Source organism: Apis dorsata, unplaced genomic scaffold (assembly GCF_000469605.1).
Source record: "Apis dorsata unplaced genomic scaffold, Apis dorsata 1.3 scaffold_676, whole genome shotgun sequence".
Taxonomy (NCBI): Eukaryota; Metazoa; Arthropoda; class Insecta; order Hymenoptera; family Apidae; genus Apis; species Apis dorsata.
In genome coordinates, this window is record NW_006263858.1 from 112,473 (window position 1) to 136,249 (window position 23,777).

General features: G+C 30.0%; 1 protein-coding gene and 1 long non-coding RNA gene across 2 annotated transcripts in view; one reads left to right on the forward strand and one right to left on the reverse strand.

Annotated features, from left to right (window-relative positions):
* The window catches only part of LOC102681748 (A disintegrin and metalloproteinase with thrombospondin motifs 9), a 113,734-nt gene extending 92,547 nt beyond the window's left edge, over positions 1–21,187 (forward strand). Inside the window, exons 7-28 of the mRNA XM_031513576.1 lie at positions 179–386; positions 9,253–9,467; positions 9,892–10,044; positions 10,268–10,417; positions 11,300–11,462; positions 11,987–12,333; positions 12,725–12,804; positions 12,906–13,253; positions 13,632–13,798; positions 13,897–14,147; positions 14,422–14,797; positions 14,934–15,095; positions 15,253–15,393; positions 15,472–15,591; positions 15,780–15,950; positions 16,040–16,219; positions 16,966–17,157; positions 18,804–18,992; positions 19,782–20,107; positions 20,533–20,654; positions 20,731–20,921; positions 21,050–21,187. Coding sequence (XP_031369436.1) covers positions 179–386; positions 9,253–9,467; positions 9,892–10,044; positions 10,268–10,417; positions 11,300–11,462; positions 11,987–12,333; positions 12,725–12,804; positions 12,906–13,253; positions 13,632–13,798; positions 13,897–14,147; positions 14,422–14,797; positions 14,934–15,095; positions 15,253–15,393; positions 15,472–15,591; positions 15,780–15,950; positions 16,040–16,219; positions 16,966–17,157; positions 18,804–18,992; positions 19,782–20,107; positions 20,533–20,654; positions 20,731–20,921; positions 21,050–21,139 — 4,342 coding nt within the window. The 3' untranslated portion in view covers positions 21,140–21,187. The remainder of the gene's footprint in view (positions 1–178; positions 387–9,252; positions 9,468–9,891; positions 10,045–10,267; positions 10,418–11,299; positions 11,463–11,986; positions 12,334–12,724; positions 12,805–12,905; positions 13,254–13,631; positions 13,799–13,896; positions 14,148–14,421; positions 14,798–14,933; positions 15,096–15,252; positions 15,394–15,471; positions 15,592–15,779; positions 15,951–16,039; positions 16,220–16,965; positions 17,158–18,803; positions 18,993–19,781; positions 20,108–20,532; positions 20,655–20,730; positions 20,922–21,049) is intronic.
* Positions 11,003–15,258, reverse strand: LOC116186418. The gene is made up of 2 exons (XR_004151404.1): positions 14,971–15,258; positions 11,003–11,431 (listed from the first exon to the last, which is right to left on the reverse strand). It is a non-coding gene; the product is annotated as an uncharacterized LOC116186418 (long non-coding RNA).
* Positions 21,188–23,777: the final 2,590 nt, after the last annotated feature.

A 23,777-nucleotide genomic window follows, 5' to 3' on the forward strand; every position in this document is an offset into this window, starting at 1 on the left:
TTAAATTTATCTAATATCTCTATAAAATATAATTCAGCTACAATTGGATACAAATTACGGTGAGAACGAAGCACAATGACTGAGAGCCCGTGTGAACGTTCAGATGGAACCAGGCAACATTCTCCAGTTCTTCTCCAGCGTGAAAAGCCTAAGAGGAGGATCGTTTGAAACGTTACAGATACTACTCCGTGGAGAGAAGACGAAATGATCTGAGCGAGGAGTATGGCCAGGACTCGGAAATGGAATCGGATCCCTCCGTGACTTGGAGACCACGTAGAGCCTTGTCAAGTGAATATTTCATCGAGATCATGGTGGCTGCAGACGCGGAGATGGTGAGGTACCACGGCAAAGGTTTGCTCAGCTACATTTTGGGCCTGATGAGCACGGTAAGAATCTTATTCTTTCATCTTATCTGCGTTTATTATAATTCTTAAACAGATTTTTTTGAAAATTATAAATTCTCGATAATCTGAATAAATTCTGAACGAATTTTTATTTAATTTAATTTTTCAAGAATAAAAAAAATAGGAAATAATAAACTCTGTATAAATTCTGAACGAATTTTTACTTTATTTAATTTTTCAAGAATAAAGAAAATAGGAAATAATAAATTTTGTATAAAGATCTCTTACTTAATTGCAGATATATTTTTCCTTGACAATACATATGAATAATAAAAGCTGTAGGAATATCGTGCAAAATTAAATAAAATCGTCCCTTGGGATACCAATGTACAAAAAAACCAGATATTTATTGCAGAGCATAAGTCTGACATCTGTTTGAATATAAAATATCATTGTATATAATAAAAAAAAAAAAGAACAATGGTGGACTAAGAAAAGATAATAAAAAAGAAAGGTTGACAGATCGTGTGGGTGTATCACTTTGTTCGAGCATGGTTTTGGTAAAGTCAAAAAGAGAAATATCATTGTGTAGAGAAAATATACATGGTGTTTTTCGTGTATGATCGCTCTTGTGAGTCAAGTAGATCTAAATATGCAACATCGCGATTTTCAGTTAATTTCGAATATCGAAATTAATTCGTATATTTTTTAATTACAATTCTTTCTGCAGTAATTTTCGTTATTTTAATTTAAAAATTAAAAAAATTAATGCAGAAAGTACTCGATGAGCACTCGAGGAGATCTATACAAATCTTTACATCGAAAAAATCAACAACAAAATTATCAACATTCCTTGCTAATAGAAAACTTCGTATTCAACAGTTCAAATTAGCAATTAATAGAATCAATAATTTAAAAATTTCCAAAAAATCTTTCAGATTATTAGACAACAACGTACATATACGTATAATTTCGAAAAAGCCAAACGAATACGAGGGAACAATCACCAATTTCCTTCATCAATTTCCCTCCGAGAAACCCACCAATCTCTCTTTCAATACATCCCGTATCGTATTCGATATCGCACCATTTCCTCCGATTTATTACCTCCGCCTCGAGCGAGGTATGGAGAACCATAAGAGGAGGTCCTAAAACGTCTAGGAAAGTGTGGTTTTCGCGAGCAAAGTGGGGCGAAGGGTCATCGATCATCTTTAATCGGGCGAAATTTCATTGCGAGAGATTAGCGACCCCCTCGAGGGTTGACGTAATGGACGTGCCTTGTCGCCGTGAGGAATACAATCCTCGGCGACGACAGGCCGAATCGCATTCCGCGAGATAACCGAGATCCCGGACATTTAGAAGGTATAATACACGTGGTGCGCCGTGTTCCGGAGGAGCATAAATTCTCGAGCGGACGCCCCGCCCCACACGCAGACGCCGTGTAAAATTCATTTGGCGAGAAAGAATAGAAAGTACAAGTTTGCACCTTGGCTATTATAAATCCGGGGCCCGATACGATCGCGGCGCTACCTAACTAACTATTATACCTTTAACGTTGACATTTCGGCCGCGATTCGACTTTGGAATCCGACTCGTTTTACCACTTACTTGTTTCGAACAGTTTGGAACACGTGGCTCGGCCGTACAACCACTTGCCGCGATTTAAAGGGAATTATTAAGAAGGAAAGATTTTTTTCTTCTTTTTAATGTAATTAATATATCCGAAAATTTATAGATGTCTCTCTAAACGAATGGAAGATCCAAATTTTTGTATCTTAGGAATGGAAGAAGATTGCAGCTTCCTTTCGATAACAATTCTAATTTATATATATATCTGTGTGTTATAAATTAATACATAATAATACATAATACTTAATGTTACAAATATATTGGAATTAAATTTCTTTGGTATATTTTAATTATATAATAAATACATCAAGATGGATCATGAATTCTTGTAGTAAGAAGTTTTTTCGATGTTATCGGTTTTGAGGAAATTCGAGTTTCCTGACTCGAGGTTGAAACGTTGCACGCGCCATATTGGATCTATCCGCGAAACTCTTGATCCCAACGCTACTAATCTACTAAGCGGTCCTCGGCGAAACGAATCATTTATTTCTTCTATTTTCGCCGGCTTCGCTAGGCGCCGCTTGCAAAACCAGACCAACGTGCATAAATTACGACAGTGGTTCACGTTCCCGGAGAAAAGTGTAACGGATTAGTGCGCGAAAGCAGCAAGATCGGCGAGAGACACATCCCACGTGAACGTTATTCAAAGTTGATTATCGCCTGTATCGATCGTATAATCGCTCGTTGATCGGATCGATCAGGAAACGATCAATCCTTCATCCTCGTTAGAATAATCAGATATGATTTCCCCATGTCCCTTCATTCATCTTTGTAATTATACGTATCGAATTAATCGAATTTGAGAATAATTGCAATAATACTTTTCTAATAATGTTTTATTGCTCTTCGTTCGAGAATGCTCAAAATTATTTATACAGATAATTCCAAAGCTCAATTTCAAATTCCAAATTTTCAAATGATGAAATAAAATTCAACAGCAAACAGTTGTTGACGAAGAATCGGGGAAATTTGGTTGAAATAACAGGGAAGGAGGAATCGATATCATCGATAAACGAATGATTCAAGTGTAATTTGACTTAGCCTCGCGATTGTCAACCAGGTCATTACCATCCGGTCGGTTGCATATCCCACGCGAGACGGACCACACCTCGGAGAAGAGGGCAACATCCCACGAAGCGTCCGGGACTCACTTTCACGTGCCCACGCCCGTCATTCATACGACGATTCAATCAGCCGTCCCCGGCCTGTCGATCGCCTTTTGATATTCATCGTTCCTCTTATTTATTTATTCATTTTCTCCCTCTCTCTTTGCCGAATCGCGATGAAATCTAATTTGACATCGCGTCGAGCGCCAATTTGATAAGTTGAAAAGATTACACGCTGGACGTGTATACGTTCTATTATCGATCGTTGATAGATTAATGTACTGTTATGAATTTATAATAATTATTTGTTCATTTATATGGATATTTGCTATTTTCAAATGAACAACTTTGGCTCAAAATAATCTAATATAAAGTTTAATGCGAAAAAAAATGGGAGATCTTGATTCTTGATCGCAAAGATCGACATAAAATCTTTACGTCAAAGTTTTAAAAAAAGAATCGAAAGGATTAATGGATATCTGCTACTTCTAAATGAACAACTTTGGCTCAAAATACGAAAAAAAATGGGAGATCTTGATTCTTGATCGCAAAGATCGACATAAAATCTTTACACCAAAGTTTTAAGAAAAAGAATCGAAAGAATTAATGGATATCTGCCATTTCCAAATGAACAACTTGGCTCAAAATACGACAAAAAATGGGAGATCTTGATTCTTGATCGCAAAGATCGACATAAAATCTTTACACCAAAATTTTAAGAAAAAGAATCGAAAGGGCTAATGGATATCTGTCCTTTTTAAATGAACAACTTTGGCTCAAAATAATCTAATATAAAATAATATAAAATTCAATGCGAAAGGAGATGAGAGATCTTGATTCTTGATCGCAAAGATCGACATAAAATCTTTACGTCAAAATTTTAAGAAAAAAGAATCGAGAGAGTTAATGAAAGAATAACTTTATCCACGTTAACAAACTCTGTTTCAACACGCTTTCACGAGAAAGTGACAAGACAAAGAGAAACGATTAACAAGTTTGGAACAATCATCTACTAGGATGAGACCGATCCACCTCGTTTCCAATATTTCTGTTACTACTTACTTAAATCACTTGAGCCACGTCCAATCTCGAAAACCATTTTAAACCGTCTTACGACCGGTCGATAAGATTACGGGGAGCAATCGGGACAGCATCCACGGGGCCTTGCGTATCGGATAGAAACGTTCGCGCGAAGAGAAGACTCGACAACGTCGACCGACGACGATTGACCGAGTTTCGAGCGAATTTATGCCCGATGCACTGTGTCGACCCTGCGCGTTTAACAGTTATCTAGCGAGGAACGGCTCGATAATCGTGGACGCGTGCTTCGAGTTAATTGAAATATTAAATTTGGGATTGCGCAAGCTGGGATCGACGATAAACAAAATTTGTTTTATCATCAACGAATGTGTCAAACGAGTGACGAACGAGATATCGTAATTGATTAATCATAAATGTATATTTAATCTTCTCTTTTTCTCCCGTATCAAAGCATTGGATTCTTTCAGTAGTACAGGTCTATTGTTCAATCTGACGCAATGGTGGAAGATGTCGCGCGGCTTCGATTCTTTTACATTACTTTTTTTCTCTCTTGCTCCTTGTTGTTGTTATTGTTACTATTTCTCTGATACTATACTATGGACTTCCTCTTCTGAAAAACTTCCTTCCTTCCTTCCAACACTCGCAATAAACTATCATTAAGTGTCAAAACGCGTCAAAAGAAAAAACTTGATGAACCTGATTCCCCTTTCTACATTCTTTCTTTCGATTCGCAAAATCGGCGATAAGAAGAGATTCGAAAACTTATTGTCAGATCACGTTTTCCCCATTAGCCTGAATAGTTGGTGCAACGAACGGAACGGAGCGAGAGGGCGCAGGCAGCTGTCACCTCGATAAATATGAATTTTTGTCGCCGGTGTATAACCCATTTAACCATACCTGTTACAGCGTGGGGCGAGAATCCTCGTTCGAGCTCTCGACGTGACCACCTCGTGACGTGGAAATCGAAAAAACTTGCCTTCTCGCGCGCGCATTACGCGCTCTCCTCCCGGTGACACGATTCGATTCCTATACAACCGGTCCAACGAGGCCCTCCTCGTTCTCTTTTTTCCACCTTTTTGCCCGCGTTATCGCGTCCTCCCTTCGACGATCTCGATCGGTAAGTCGGGAAGATCGAGCGGGCCGTGTGAATCGTGACAATGTTGTAAATCTCGAAGGGTTATTGTGCAAACTAGAACGTAGTAGAACGTTGATGGAATTTAATCGAACTTCGATTCGAGAAATTGAAAAATGCTCGTAACGTGATTGGATATGCGTGAAATCGCGGGAATGTTGTTCGTTTCAAATATAGGAAGAGATATTAGTGGCGGGAAAACGTTTTTATTGTAAATGAGAGAGTTTTTATTCCTCGTGGAACGAAATTAAATCTAGAAGAGCGATCGTTGGTTTTTTTTTTGTTAGAAAAATGGTAGATCGAGAAAGGGGATTGAATCGATTGGAAAGAAATTGTATTATTGAAAATAGATTAAGCGATAAATAATATTACATGCTTTTCGCATTTTAGTTGAGATTGTCAATAGTTTAGTCGATAATAAAATCTACATATACTCATGTGAACATTTAATTATAATTGTAAATTAATATTAAAATTTATTATACGTATAATTATAACTTTTCTATATTTAAATGTGAATATGTGATCTAATGAATATTTCTCACATTTTTTCTGGTATATTTTTTTACTTTATTTATATTCTGGTTTACACAATATTACAAGTTGCAGTGTATACCATTATCACAAAATGAAGGTATAATTTATTATCTCGCAATAAATATTTTCACAATTATTTCCAAAATTCTTATTATTTCTTCTTTCTATTTCTTATGTGAAGATGCCATTTCTTTCGATTCCATAATAATCCCTCTATTTAAATAAAAAAAAAACACATCCGCTTCAATAATACAATTTCTTTCCAATCGATTCAATCCCCTTTCTCGATCTATGGTCCCATTTTTCTAACAAAAAAAAAAAAAAAAACAAATGATCACTCTTAAATTACCACGTTTAATTTCGTTCCACGAGGAATAAAAACTCTCTCATTTACAATAAATACGTTTTCCCGCCACTAATATCTCTTCCTATATTTGAAACGAACAACATTCCCTCGATTGTTTGATTCTTACATACTCTCCAAACAAAGAAAAAAAAAAAATTGATCAAAGACGGATGAAAAACTTAAAGAGAAAATCCACGGGGATTTCCATCACACCACCTCGATTAATTCGTTCAGCCAATTAATTCGTCTCGCTTTCGCCGTATCATTGTCGGCCAGATAACGATCGACAGCACCACTTAGAACACCTGTTCTTGCCTCAATCGTTCTAAACTCTCCTCCAGCCGCGTTCACCGACGTCCATGGCCTGTCGAGGAGCCATTTTGAAACGTCACGCAGCCGTGGAAAAGAAAAAAAGAATAAGGCAAATGCATTTACAAGGCAAATCACGCCGGATCGTGGATTGAAACGCGTTTAATCAATCAATTACCAGCGAGCTGGTGATCCTGAACGTGCACGAATCTGTTGTAATCGTGCTAACCGTTTCCAGAGCAGAAATCTTTGAAGAAACAACCGCAATGGAGTAACACATCAGCCGAGGAATTATTCCAATTGAACGCATCAAGCTCTCTCTCTCTTTCGTTCGTTTCATTTAATAAAGTTCGTTTCAGTTCGAGACGGCTGGTTAATCGCTCGAAACGAAGATTTTCTGGGATCAGTAAGTAAATTGGGGGATTGGTAATCTACGCGCTGTATTGTCCCTTGTAACGAATCATTATTGAACAATTAGGGGTCGGTTTAATTGCGGATCATAGTTAAGGGAGCAGACAAGAATTAATTGGGATCGTTTGTAGGCGTAGCTTGTCGTTTGAATGGATTCGATTTCGTTCAAGGAGGAAGATAGATGAAATAAGGATACCTCTTCTCGATCATGAACTTTACTTATTTTAAATTTTTCTCTCTCTTTTTCTAATTTCTAAATTTTGAAATTTTCAAAATCGTTCTTAGCTTCTTACGCTCTTTTCTTTTTCAATCCGTAAAGATTGTAAATTTTTCCTTATAAAACTTTGAACTCCCCAAAACTTTTCAACTTTCATGAATTTTCAAAGTTTCTCGGAATCATCAGCATTAAACTATCATTAAATTCTTCGCCTTTCTTTTCACATCCTTCAACTTGGTATAATAAATGAATCAGAAACTATGAAATTCACATTGATCGGAATCAATATCGGTCGTCTTATCCAAAAGTTATTTGCTCGACCAAATGCGTCGACGAAAAGGAGCAGAAAAGAGAGAAAAAAAACGAATTAAAAGGTGGTCTGTAAACGTGGAGTAAGTAGCGTGTAATTAAAAAGCAACGAGGAGAGGATCTTGACCGATGTAATCGAAGAGCAGCCACGCATCCTCCGCGTTTTATCATACGTCCCACGGATTCGTTCCAAAGGGAGATTGGGCGATCCCTGTTGGGATTCGAGACACGCTACTAATTAAGACTGTGTCCCGCATTGTTTATGCACGGTATGTATGTACTCGTTTTGCTCGTGCCTCGTGTCTCGTCTCTTTGATACTTTCTTTCTCCAAGGGCCTCGCCCTTTCCTCTTCGAACGACTCATCAACGATGCGATCGGGCTCGCCTTTGTAAAAATCATTGTCCCACCGATTATTAAACGAGTGGAGTGCGTGCTTCGAGTAAGAGAAGATGTCGAGGGGGATATCTTTAAAGTTTTAAAGGAACTTATGTATATTGTCGTTATTTCTTTTTTTTTTTTTTTATTGATTAATTTTTATTGTAAATATCTCAAAAGTGATTATAATAAGATATAGTTTTCAAGCATAATTTTTCTTTTTTTATTTGCGTTTGAAATTGTAACGAGAGAAATGATTGTCGTTGAAGAGAAAATGTTTGAATAAAATATAATTGAGAAAGGATTGAAATATTTTATGTATAAATTATGTTGAAATTATTTCGAAATCATTATCGTTCTGTTTTATGTCTCAAATTTTGTGTTGAAAACGTTAAAGAAGTCGTTAAAGATAATTGATAAGAAGAATTTGAATAAAGAAACTTTTGTTATTTTAATGATTCAAAGATAGTTTCTGTGTGATTTTTTTCCCTGTTTCTTCTGAATGATTTATAAAATTTTTATGTTTCTATTTATTTCGTTTTATCTTTGAAATACTATTTTTAAAATAATATATCTGTCTAATGTATCTTTCTTGAATTTAAGAAAATATTCAAAAAAATTATTCGCAAGGAATATCAAAATTAAAATAATTTTCAAAAGATTTTTTCTCACTTTTTTGTAATTGAAATTATAAAAAATACGAGATCTATGATATATCGAAATAATACATTCAAAATGAAACTCAACGCAAGAGAATTAAGTTTCAAACAAATCTCAAACAAAATAAAAGTTATTTGCATTTTCAATTTGCAATCAATCATATGCTTGAAAAAAAAAAAAAAAAGAAAGAAAATCCACTGAGAAACGATTGGATAATTCAAATATCTTGAAAGTAGTTCGCGAACTTCCCTATAAGATTCGATTGATTTATTATTAGTATAAGCGACAGCTCTGAACTAGTTATTTATAAGTTGTTATCGAGTTTAGAAAGTTAAAAGAAGCGTAGAGGAACGAGGATTTGCGTGATAGGCTCTTGATAGACTAATCAGACGAATGTTATCGTAGGAGAGGACATAAATTAGAAATCTCTTGCTTAAAAAGTTTTTGTTACATTTCGCCTTTTTTCGCTTAATTAACGCAATTACGTTAACGCATTTTTATTCGATCCTAATCTTCGAAAAGTATCTTCGACAAATAAATCAAGCGAAGAGAAACATTAGTAGAATAATTTTTACAGGAAAAGATTATTAGAGAAGCTGACAAAAATTAAAAAAACATTAAAACATTATTTATTTCAATTACAATAATACTTTTTTTACCCTTTTTCTCTAATAAAGATAAAAAAAAATCCTACAATTGCTACTTCATAGCTTGAAACTTTTTTTTAAATTCTGATTAAACTAAATAAAAATGAATATATAATAAAATATAATAAAAACGTAAAATATTTTGTCCCGATAAAAATCTCTCTGAATAAATATTCTTCTTCTTTCAGGTGTCACGTATCTACAAAGATCCATCTATCGGTAATCCAATAAGCATATCGGTGATGAGCATCGTTCCAATTGATAAAATATTCGGGGTTAGACGTACAAAGGGTGAGGGAATCGCAGCGGCAGACATGTTGAATAAGTTTTGCCGATGGCAACAGAGCAACAATCCGAATGAATATTCGCCAGGACATTACGATACTGCTCTTCTTTTGACCAGGTACTCGTTAACTTATTTCAAAATGGTTCCAAAATTTTTCTAATATAAAATTTTGTAAAATCGTTTATAAAGACTCTTCTAACGCTCCACTAGCTAACTTCTTCAGAAATCTAAGGATGGACTGATATTCTGGTGTGTATCTTATTATTAGATTTGTTATTGTTATTTTGTAGCCATTTTGCGAGCGATTGATCGAGTTAGTTATTATTGATTTTATAGCGTAGGAGAATATTTTTCTATGTAATATACTTTGATCGAAAAATTCACTGAACGATCTTGATTTCGTTGTTGGAATTAATTTAAAAGATTCATTAAAATTACGGGCAAGCAATCTCAAGTTGTTCAAAATTTGAAAAAAAGAAAAAAAAAAGTACTTTTAAAAGATATTGATAATATTAAATAATAAAGGGAAATATATTTACAGGGAAAATCTGTGTCACAATTCTGACCAGAGGAATTGCGACACTTTGGGATTGGCCGAGTTGGGACGAATGTGTTCACCAAGATCCTCGTGCGCTATAGTTCAGGATAATGGTCTAGCTGCTGCATTTACAATAGCTCATGAGATTGGCCACGTGTGAGTAAAATTATCAAATATATTGATTCTTTTAAAAAACAAATCAAATATCGAATATTTTTATTAATAATTGCAATAACGAATTATTATTGAATTATCATAAAATACCGATTATTAAAAATTGTTCTTCCAATCAATATATTTGTCTCGTCAATTTTGATATTATATTAATATATTAACATTATTGCACAAGATTTGATCTAAAAATCTACTTGCATTTTAGATTGGACATGCCCCACGACGATGACGTGAAATGTGCAGCCTATAAGAATCGTTCCGGAATGCATAACATAATGTCGAGGATGCTGGACGATAACACCTTTCCATGGGAATGGTCGAAATGTTCCCGACACTACGTCACCGAGTTTCTCGAGTGAGTTAGTCATTACCTTGACAGGCCATCTTCGTTCCGAAAAGCGTGACACTGATAGATCGCCCCTTGAACACATCTCAGACTTCATTAGTCTAGAATTTAGGATTTGCTTTTTCTTCATCAGGCCGCCGATGATCACGCGTATTCTTTGAAGAATATTCGTATAAAGAAATTTGTCGTTGTTTCTTTTGAGAGAGATAGAGAGAGAGAGAGAGAGAGAGAGAGAGAGATCCAGATGGCAAACCATACAATCAATATAAAGACCATGAAATCATATAAAATTATGAAATGATTGTGATGATAAAACTATGAATAAGATACAATTAATTTTCATAAATAGAATTTTAAAAAATAAATAAAATCTACTTTCCATGTAATCCAAAAAGATAAAAGTCAAATGATTTAAAGGAAAAGTATATCTAGTATATCTAGGATAATTTAAATAAATATAGATGAATAAATTATTTATACTCTCTATAAGAAGAGTAGCTTTCCAACTAGCATCAACAATTAATAGATTAAAATTTATCCAGACTCTTCTCAAATTGAAAATATCATCACTACCATTTTTCCTCCAAGTTCCTCAAATATTATATTATATTTTATGAGGAAACTAAGAAACTAGGAAACTAGCAGAAATCATAAATCACTGCACCCGTTGGGAACAAATCCAAATTGGATTCGATCGGACAACTCGATTCTGCCGTAAATTTTTCTGCGAAGAAGGCGACTCCTCGCTTAGGAATCCGGTTCCGCTGCATTTCTGAATGACCGCCGCGCACACCGGCGGATCCCATCCGTTTCCGACAAAAATTCGGTCCTCGAATGATGCACGAGCCCCCCTCCGGACGACCCGTTCAAGTCTCGTGAAATTCGTTTCAGGGCCGGAAAGGGGGACTGTTTGCTGGACACGCCGGATAAGATAATGGAACGAACGGACCCGAGAAGGCTACCCGGGGAAGATTATTCTGTGAACAAGCAGTGCGAACTGGTATTCGGTAACGGGTCCAGAATCTGCAATCACATGGTGGGTGATGGTAAGTCAGTAAGTAAGTTCTTGTACGTATGTATTGTTGAAGGATGGATTATTTACGACATTGTTATAAGACTTTATTAATCGCCATTAACCATTTTATAATTATCAATTCACAAGATCATTTATTAATTAAAATTTATTAAAAAATTTTGAATTGTTTCTGAAATTGAAGAAAATGGTTTTTAAATGTGTGTATTATACATTAGTTACATTGAAAGTTTTAAAAAAAAGAGAAGATGATCACAATTATTAATTTTGATTGACTGTCTTTTTTGAATCCTTGAATTTAAGAGTTAGCAATATTATATTGAATGAATAATATTGTATAAATGCAATATAAATGCAAAATTGGCCGTTACATTCATATTAAATTATCATGATCAAAATCTCAGAAATTATTCAGATTGATGAGTTCGCGTTAACTAAGTAAATAAGTTATAATAAATAATTATTTCGAGTATCGTGAACAGTGCGCAGCGAACGTAGTGCTTAAGAATTGAGATAAACTGAGCGGTTGGTTGGTTATCGGCCAGGCAGTGTGCAGAAGACTGTGGTGCACCACACCGAACGAAGACCATTACGATCACTGTCGTACCCAGCATATGCCGTGGGCTGATGGCACTTCCTGTGGCCGAGACAAATGGTGTTATCGAGGCGAGTGCGTCTCACGTAGTCTCAATCTCCAGCCGGTTGACGGCCAATGGGGCGAATGGGGACGATATGGAAAATGTTCGAGAACCTGCGGCGGTGGTATCAAGAAGAAATACCGTGAATGCGACAATCCACTTCCGCAGAACGGTGGTCGTTACTGTATTGGTGAACAGGTCAAATATAGAAGCTGTGGTACGAGGGAGTGTCCACCGGGAACTCCTGATTTCAGGTATTTTATTTTATTTTTCAGAATTCAAACTTCGTTTCAGATTATACTTTATTTGAATTTAAATAACTTTGGCGTATAGATTTTTTTAAATATGAAATTTTAACAAAAGAGATAAAAAGAGAAATGTAGTAAAAATAAAAAGGTTATATGATGATTAAGAGAAAGAAGATTATGAAAAAAAATTTATAAGCTTTACAATATTCAATTTCCATGGTATATTTACCATGATATATTTATAATTGTAAGAAATTACAAATGAAATTAATATAACATTTCTGAAGAAACTAATTTAATTCTCAATAAAATATTCTCGACCTTTTCAAACTTTTGCTATATTTTTCTTATTTATCTCCATCATATTCCTAATTCCTATTCTTATTTCAATTTCTAGGGATCAGCAGTGTTCATATTTCAATAACAACAATTTGAACATAAAGAATCTGTCGAGGGACGTTAAATGGCACGCCAAGAGTGAGTATAATAATCCGGATTCTGGCACATGGCTGAGAATGTCATCGCTCGCTTCTCTCGTCCTCGAATTACAATTTCTCTTCTTTCTTCCTGGTTCACAGTATTGCCGCATGAACGTTGTAAATTGTACTGTGAAACGGACAGCAATCAGTGTTACCCGCTGGCGGAAAAGGTGATCGATGGAACACCATGCGACCAGGATACCTTTCACATATGCGTGAATGGCTTCTGTAAACCAGCGGGTTGCGATCACGTGTTAAACTCGACGGCGGAACTCGATATATGCGGTGTCTGCAAGGGTGACAATTCCACCTGTCAATGGATCACAGGTTCTTATAACTCCACCCAATATGGTTATACCAGAATCGCCAAGATCCCAGCGGGTAGCAATAACATCGACATCAGACAACCTGGTTGGAAAGATATGATAGATGATGGCAATTATCTCGGTATTTGATTCGTATTTATCTCTTTTTGAGCTTTGAATAATATGTATCTAATATCTTTCGAGATTGAAATTTTTTATTTTGAGAATATTTCTAAAGATTTGTCTGATTAAATATTTTTTAAGAATTTTTATCTGGAAAACTAGAAAGAAGACTTGAAAAACTTATTTATTCAATTTTACCTATATTTCTTTTAGTTCAATTTTTTATTCATACATTATATTTATGATAATTATTAATCTTTAATACTTAAATTTAAATGATTAAATATAAAAATATATTTTTATAATATAAAAGTATTGCAAAATACTTTTCTTAGAAAAATTCTTAAAGAATTAATAAACTTTATTATTATTGTTGAGAAATATTGATTTTTTTTAGCCTTGCGACTTGGAGAAGGTGGAAAATATATAGTAAATGGCAATTTTAAAGTGATGACACAAAGGATAATCGTAGATATTGGTGTCACTATAGAATATAGTGGACGTGATTCGCGTGTGGAACGTTTAAACACTTCCAGACCAATCGAAACTGACTTAATCCTGGAAGTAAGTATGTGCAATTAATTTTTTTCAAAATAACCACATTCTATTAACATTAATAAATAATTTGAATTAAATAATTGAATTAAAAAATAATGTTTCAGGTTTTATCAGTAAGCGAATTAAATCCACCTCAAATTAGTTACAAATATACAGTGCCAAGAAAGATTTTAGAAAGTTATGAATGGAAATTAAGCGGCTGGTCGGATTGCACTCGCACATGTCAAGGCATAAAATATCGTAAAGCTGAATGCACGAATATTGAATCCAAAGAGATCGTTGCCGATGATTATTGTCGCGAATCAGAAAAACCACGGGAAGAAAGTCAAATGTGTAATAATCACTGTCTATTAGAGTAAGTATATATTGTTTAAAATTTTAAAAATTAATTAGTTCCTAATCGAATTAATCTCATAGTCAATTTAATTATATTTCTAATTTTTATTATAATATATTTTCATCATTTTAAAAAATATTTTAAACTTTTTTATTATAATAAATTTAAAATATTATTTAATAAACTCATTATCAATCTTTATAATAATCAACATAATTAATTTATTATTGATTATGATTTTTTATGAATATTAACAACATATAAAAAATTATATTTTTGTAAATTATTCCAGATGGAATATCACAGTTTCCGAATGCTCTAATCACTGTGGCTTAGGAACTCGTGTAGTCACTTCTAGATGTATACAAAAATTATTGAATTCGAATCATCCACCCCGTGCAATTCCACCACATTCGTGCGCTCATCTTGAACGGCCAAATGAAATAGAATCTTGCATGGGACCCTGTGAAGATGCTCATTGGAGTTATGGAAAATGGAGTGCTTGCAATGCTACATGTGGAGGTGGAATTCAATATAGGACAGCTATTTGCATAGACTCCAATCAAAGAACAGTTTCTGAAGAAAATTGTATGGGACAAAGGAAGATTTTAGAAAATGCATGTGCAAATGACCCATGTCCCAAATGGACTTTCAAAAATTGGAGTAATGTAATTATTTATCTAAATTATTTTGATTTTTTTGTATATGTTAAATTAAATAACATATTACATTAATTTAATAAACTTATTTATTAATCAATACATAAACATAATTGTTTTAGAAATTTTTTTTTTTTTATAATAGTGCTCAGTAACATGTGGCATAGGCAAACAATACTCACATTATGCATGTCACATAGAGAACCGCGTCGTTCCAGATAGTTATTGTGGTAAACCCCCTCCAGAAATTACTCAAGCTTGTAATTCTGGGCCTTGTGAACAATGGCACAAGGGCGATTGGAGCGCAGTATGTAACAAAATTATTATTACATTATAAGTAGACATTATAATTACATTATAATATTTGAATCTAAAATGATTCTAAGAAATTATAAGATTGTAATTAATAATTAATGATTATTTGAATGAAATATTTTAAAAATATGAAATTTTTATTTGCCTAGTGTTCAGTTACTTGTGGTGAAGGGATAAAACGAAGAAAAGTCATTTGCAAGACTTTTGATGGAATTACAAGTAATAAATGTTCGGCTTCCAATAAACCAGATGATATTACAGCTTGTATATTGAAACCTTGTCCAACAGTGGTACATTTTTGCTTTAATATTCTTATTGTTTATTTTATTCATTATTTTAATACATAAAATTATATAATTTTCCTACAGAATGTAACACCAATCAAATATTCTTCTGATCCACCATACGAAATTCCTTCCCAACAAGACAACGAAGTTCATGATATAATTTTCCATTATGGATATAAGTGGCATGCTGAAACACAAAAGGTTACTATTTGTACAATTATAATTCTCATTCAATTTTATAATTTTCACAATTTTAATTCAAAGATTATATAATAAGTTTAATTCAAAGATATATAATAAGTTTTGCAATTAAGTTTTAATATATAAATATAATTATTAAATATTTAATTAAAAAAAATAATAAACTTATCTTATTATTTATATTTCAGTGTTCTAGACCATGCATTAAAGGCTACATGAACACAACAATAAAATGTGTTTCCATTGAAACAGGAATTGTTGCACCTGATAGATATTGCGATAATGAAAAGAAACCATCTATTGAAATTCCTTGCAATCGTTATCATTGTCCAATATGGATTACTAGTGATTGGGGCCAGGTTAGTTAATGAGTAATTTATAAAATAACAACAATATCGATATTTTATTTATGACATTTAATAATACTAATGTATATTTAACAATTTAGTGTAATGTAGAATGTGGATTAGGAACTCAATATCGACGAGTATATTGTCAAAATCCACAAGGTGAAAGTATACCAGACGAAAACTGCCATAAGAGCGAAAAACCAGAAGCAGAGAAAATCTGTCGAAAAAGATTTTGTGTAAATATTCTCCGCAAATGGAGAACTTCTAATTGGACTCCTGTAAGTACCATCTTTCTTTACTATTTTCTTTTTAATGTCGCTTTTTTTTTATACTAAGTAAAATCATAACCGATTATTCGATTTATAACTAAAGCATTACTATATATTATTGTGAATGAAAAATAAATTTATAATTTTTTGCTTATAATCTTTGTGCTATATTTGTTGTTATTATTTATATGAAAATATTATTTATAATAAGAATAAAAGAAAATAGTTTTATTAACTTACACATAAAATAAGAATTATAGATTGAATTTTTTATTCAATTTATCAATCAAGATAAATTAATTAAATTAATTCATTTGTATTGTGAATTTTTAATTTTAGCATTGTTTAAGTTATCAGTTTTATAATATTTATTAATATTAATATAACTTCTAATATACTCTATAAAAAACAAATTTCTACAATGTATATGTAGAATGTATGTAACAAAGAATAATAATTTTTAAAAAATAAATAAAAAATAAAAATTATTCATCTTATATAAAATATTATTCATCTTATATAAAATCTTATGTAAAAATATTAATAATCCTTATTAGATTCTAACAGAATAAATTAAATTGAAATTATTAAAAAGATTTCTACTCATTGTTTTGTGGATTCTGAAATTTCATAATAAGTCTTGATTAGAACAAAAAACTATTCTTTTTCAATGCGGAAGGAAGTGTAAATGTCAGAAGTCGAAGAGAGTTAAGATGTTTCCATCGCAGTTTGGATCGAACGAAAATGTTTTGCAGTGTTCGAAATCATGCGGTACTGGACTTCAAAGACGAAGGGTCGAATGCACAATGAGGAGAGGAAACCACGGGCCGGAAGTAACCGTAAGGGACGAGCACTGCTCGAGACTTGGTCTAAGAAAACCGAGATCACAGAGGTCCTGTCGACGTATTGCTTGCAACTATATTTGGCAGGAAGGATCTTGGTCTGAGGTATCTTCATACCTCGCCATTATGATCTATAATCTATCGATTATGTTTTGCATTGCTTGGCTCTTGATCATTTCGATCCAATTTCCATATTCGGTTTTTGTTTTGATCTTTCGATCGAGTTTACTGATGAATTTGACGAATAAATAATTGAAAAATTATTTATAAATTTATTATATTGTGATGACTATATTTGAAATATTTATAAAAAAAAATATGAATTGAAAATATTAATTAATTTAAATAAGACATATTATATTTGATGATTAAATATATTTGTAAACTCGATTTTGTATGTTCGATATTCAAAATTGGTTTTGAAGAAATTGATATTCATTGGGAAGTCGTATCCTATTGTATGGTTCAAGGGACATTGTCTTCACTAATCTTTAATCAATTTTTGTTAATCTCTTCGATAAAGAACTATAAACAATTCAACAATTATCATGATGATTATCATATATTTATATTTAATTTCAAGTTTAAAAAATTGATACACATCAATGATAGATATTTTTCAGTCTTTTTCAAATCTTGATGTATTCGAAGATCCAATAGATGCAATTTAATCCAAAATTCATATTATCCTAATATGTTTAATAATCTTTATGTTCCTCTAATGTTTCTTTCCATTTTAAAGATAAACTTTTTTATTTTATTTTATTTATCTCAAGAATAAATACAAAGAAATTAATACAAAAATATTTGTTTCTTCCTTTGGAATTATTCCAAAAATAGTATAATAATTCATCCTATTAACAATATAATAACTCTATGTGTTAATTCCAGTTGATTCGCAATTGCATATTTGATCATTCGAATAAGCATGCGACTTGTATGATCTTCTTGAAATATATTCTATTGATGCAGCATGTAGAAATCATCGATATGCATGACATGTGATATTGATGTCATTCATTATTCTTTTTTAATACCAATGCATAAATTTATAATTTCATAAAGCATTCATGGAATATCATAATTTTATAATAATATTTATCTATTATATTTATTTCTTAATTAAAACGCACATTTATTTACTATTGAATGAGTCAATAGAATGCAGATTACGAAATGATTGTTTCATTAAAATGTTTGCAGTTTAATTTATTGCAAGGAAAAATTATTACATGTTTCATTATTTTTATATATATAAGATGTTGTAAAGAAAAGATTTGCATTTATAGTAATTGTCAAGAAAAATAAATAATAATTAATTTATATAATTCTTTTTTGTAAGATAAAAATAATTGTAAGATAAAATTTTTAATGATTTCTAATAAAACATCAATTTACTTGTTTTATATTTTATGTATTATTATATACATTTATATATCATTATAATATCTGTGAATATTCAATTTTTAAATTTATACAATTTATATAAATGAATAATGTATGGCCATGAAATGTTTGTCATAAATTATCACGCTTTTTGCTTATTCTTGAAAAATATTTCGAGAAATTTTCTATAAATAATAGAAACCTTAAAAGATATTATAAACATTACTTCCATTAAAAAATTAAAAAATATAACAATTTTTTTTAATATATATTCTAAATATATATAAATAAAATATAAATGAAACATTATAAAAATTAAAAATTTTTCATCATTTTTATTCTATAGTCAATTGATTTGTTTCAAGTGTTCGAAAGAGTGTGGACAAGGAATTCAAACAAGAACAGTAAGCTGTCATCGTGTTAATCGGTATGGATTGATCGATCCTACGCCCACTGATAATTGTCCAATTGATCAAAAACCTGAGAATCAACAATTTTGCAAATTACGAGAATGCGATGATAAGTATTACTGGTATGCTGGACCGTGGAAAAAAGTAAGTTTAACATAACAAAATAAAGTATTGATTGACTTTTTATTCTAGAAGTCCATGTATAAAGAAAATTGTATCTACTCTTTTTTTAAATTATATTCTTCTATTACAAAATCGAAATTTTTGGAAAATTTAAATTAATTAAATTAATTTTGTATCAAGAAAATATAATTAAAAAAGAAGTGGCATGTTAAAATTTTCTAAAATTTAATATATTTATTTTATACAAATAGCATTATATATAAAAATATATATAATAGCAAATATAAATAAAAAATTTTTTTCAAATAATTCTATTAATTAAAATATATATATAATATATATTTTAATTTTTATCGATAAATTAGACAATGATCAAAAAATTTCGATAATCAGTGCCATCTTGTGAAAGAATGCTGGAAGTTTCGATTTATTACTAGTAATACAGAATGTGCAAGGAGGTTTTCATAATGTAAAAAAATCAAGAATGATATTATGCGAAAAAGAGAAAATATTTTAATTATACGGTTACTAAAAAAAATTTTTTCAATTTTTTTAATTGAAAAAATATAAATAATTTATTGACAAAATATATTCCATGGATAATTTATAGAAAAAAAAATACAATAGCAATTCTATATTTAAAAATATTTGATTAAGAAAAATTTAAATTTTATATAAATAAAAAATATATGCTAAAATACTGACAAAAAATCAACAAATAATTTTATATATTATTAATGTATTTAATATTATTAAAATATAAAAAAAATAAAATGCTAAAGAAATAACTTGAAAAAATTTCAATTACAGTGCAGTCATGCCTGTGGACAGAAGGGTCGTGAAACACGAAGAATATTTTGTTTAGATAGAGATGGTAGAAAAGTAGCTCGTTACAAATGTCCTAAGCGATTCAAGCCGCAACGCAAGCAAAAATGCAACCAAAGAAAATGTTATGCAATGTCTTGTCTCGAGGTAAAGAAGTATTTCAAAACTACCAAGGATAGTGAATATAATTTGGTCTTAGGTGGAAGAAGCATGTCGATCTATTGTCATGGAATGTTAACTTCTGAACCAAAAGAATATTTGACATTACCAGCTGGTCCTCAGGAAAATTATGCGGAAATATATGATAAGACGTTAGTATAAAAGATTTTTTGTACTACTATTGTTAATTCTCATTAACATATTCTTATTAACACTTTCTTTGACATATGTTATACAATTTATATTATATTTATATTTTAAGTCTTTAATTTTCATCTATAGCAATTAATATTGAACTACTTATAAATTTTCATTTCCTACATTTTAGTCTGAATTTAAATTAAATTCAATATGAAATTTTTACATAGCTTGCAGAATTCTCAAAATAAATATATTATAAAAAATATATTATAAAAAAAAAAATTATAAATTTTATATATATATATTAATATATATTATACATATAAATAAATTTTTGATCATATTCTAATTATAAAAGATTAATTTAATTAATTATACAACATAATTTTAATACTAAAAATTGATTATATTATATATTTTTTATTATATATTTTAGATTTAATGATCCTTATGTCTGCCCATATAATGGACCAAAGAACAATAATTGCAGTTGCTCCACTTCTGGAAAGACAACATTCAGAAGAGTACGAATCGATCCTGTAGAACTGTATATTATAGGTATAATATTTTTAATAATAATTAATTAAATATTTTTATTTGTGATAAATAAAAATATATATTTTGTACCTTTTAGAAAATGATTACACATTTTCGTGGATGACAGGCTCAAATCGTGTCGAATATGGTACAGCTGGTGACTGTAATAGTATTGCACATTGTGCCCAAGGTCATTTTAGTATTAATTTAAGTGGAACTCAATTAAAATTATCATCAAGTATTGTTTGGACAGCAACACGCGGAACATCGATAAAAATTAATCATATTGTAAGATTATAATATTCTATTTATATCATAAAATATTATTTTCCTGCTATAAGAATATTTATTTATTAAAAAATTGAAAAATAACTAGTGATGGAATATTATAAATATAATTATGTTTCTAATCATAGAACAGTCAGCATATCACTGGAAAATGTGGAGGCTATTGTGGCTCATGTAAACCGAAGAACGGATTAAAACTAGATGTTTTACCACCGTAGTCCATCTTATATAAAGCTTAATAATCTCTAAATGCCTGTAAAATACAGGTAGGTAAAACAAAATTTTGAAATGTATTAATTATTAATATTACACTAACTAATATTTACATTGAACATGTGCTTTTAAAAATAGAATATATTATAATAAAAATTAATAAGAAATGTCTTTTTTTTACTTTTGACTATAAAATTGATATAGTTATAATTGTAAACTTATCATGAACAATATTATAATTTTCAGCAGATAGAAATTCCAGTAATGGATTTTTGAACATGTCACAAAAGAGTTCGACAAACACAAGATGAAATCAACAAGATCCATTGCCGAACCAATATTTTCATTTTTCTGAATCATTCGCTTAAATCGTTATTAATCCTTGTGATTTTTAACGAAATAATCATTGTATATCGATGTCAAAACAAGACAATAGACTCATATGCATAGAAAATCTTGAAATCTACAAAATGATAAATATGGTAAAAAATAATTAATATAATATTAGTTAATTCTTTGAATATTTGCATTTAATTATTCAATAATTTTATCTAATAAGAAGGATGTTCATAGGAATTGGAGTTTTTAATAAGCAATTTTCCAAAATATTTTTATATTTAAAATATTAAATAAAAAAAAACTTAAAGCGAAATACTATTCAAAATTAATAAATTCCAAATAGGATATTATGTATAGTTTCACAAACTGAATTTTTCATCTTTCCGAATTATTCATCGAATTCTAACTATTTGTGTTCAATTAACAAATTCATTTAGTTGTATAAGTAACTTAATGTCCGGTAAGAATTGCAGTATTCGTTTTGTTTATACTCATTAAAACATGACTGCCCAAAAAGCTAATTGTTTATCTAACAAGTTCATCAACAAAAAAAAAATGCGTATACGAAAAATGAAAAGTAATATAATAAAAGTATGCAATTAAGTACAAAAACAAAAAATGGCGAATGATATAAAATCCATAAAAATACGTTTGCTTTAATCAAGTTGAAAAGTTTCAATCAAGAATTTATGATTAATCATATTAAAAAAAATTAGACTGCCTCTTCCCAAATCTTCTAAAACAATGGTGCTATTATAGGTTTACTTAAAAAGAATGAAATTAATTAAACATAAGTGAAAACATAATCTAGAGCCAATTAAAATTTTATCCTTTCAATTCACTTTTTATTATTAAAATTTCATTGTTAGAAGAAATGTTTTCTACAATAGATATTTGTTACTTCTATTTTAATAAGATATATTGTAAACTATGAAATTATAACTATAACTTATTCAAAGATAACGATTTTATCAAGGAAAAATTATTTACAATATATTATTTCACTTAGTATTTGACTATTTTATTAAATATTAAAATTTTTATTAAATATGATTTTTCTCAAGAGATATATTTATTATCGAGAAAAATATAATCATAATCATCAAATGTCTATGCAAATAACTAAATATTCAGATAAAATATATTTTTACTTATTAATATTTTTATCAAAAGAAAAATATTCTCCTTATATAATAGAAATATAGTAGAAAACATTTTTCTAATGATACAAATAAACAAATAAAATAAATAAAAAATAATAAAATTTAATAGAAATCCAAATATGAAAACATTTATTCTTATCAGTTAAGTTATATTAACAAAAAAAAAAAATTATAAAACGCGAAATAAATTCATAAACGAGACACATTTTCTTATTGCATGAAACAATATGCCACTGCCATGTAAAGTGTTCATCGAATTAGTACAATGACATTCAATATCAAAAAATTAATTATCATTTGATTTGACAATAACAAGAATAAAATTAAAATAAAGTTAGAGTTTATTATATTTAAATTTTATTAAAAATTAATAATTTAAATTTTTATATATTGTTAAACATTGAATCAAATTTTTAAAAATTCTCATAAAAATTTGAAAAATCATGACAAAATTTTATAAATAAATATAGATTTTATTTAATATTTTATTGTATAATTTCGTGTAATAATTTCGTTTTTGTATTTGTTACTCTTTTTTTTCATTTTTTCTTATTTATAACTATATTATATCTAAATGAAATAAAATATCAATCATATTCATTTTAATCTATTATTATTAATTCTTTACAGATATACAGATACGAATGTTACACTAATCCGAGAAACACTATATCTTTATATTTTCATGTTTTCTATATATATTAAATATTGAATATAATGAATAAATTTTTCTGCACCAATCTCATATTCAGAGAGAACAAAAGCAGAAAAAATGCAAATATAGATATCATTTAGATGCTAGTTATATAGAACAATACATTACAGGATTATAATTTGATTTTAGTATTTTGCAATTTTAGTGATGCGTATAATAATAATGAATATCATAGGCAAGCTATAATTTAGCATAGTAGTGTAATGTATTTTAGGAGTTAGCTGATTCAGCTAATCGAAATTCTAAACAAATTAACTTATTAACTTGAGACTACATATAATAAACATCGATAATGATTGGATAATAATTCATCCAGTTTTGCGTCAATTATTTTATAGAAATACATATATTAAAATAAAAACATAGAATTTAGTAAATGTATACATTTATTAGTCAATATATATATATATATATATATATATATAT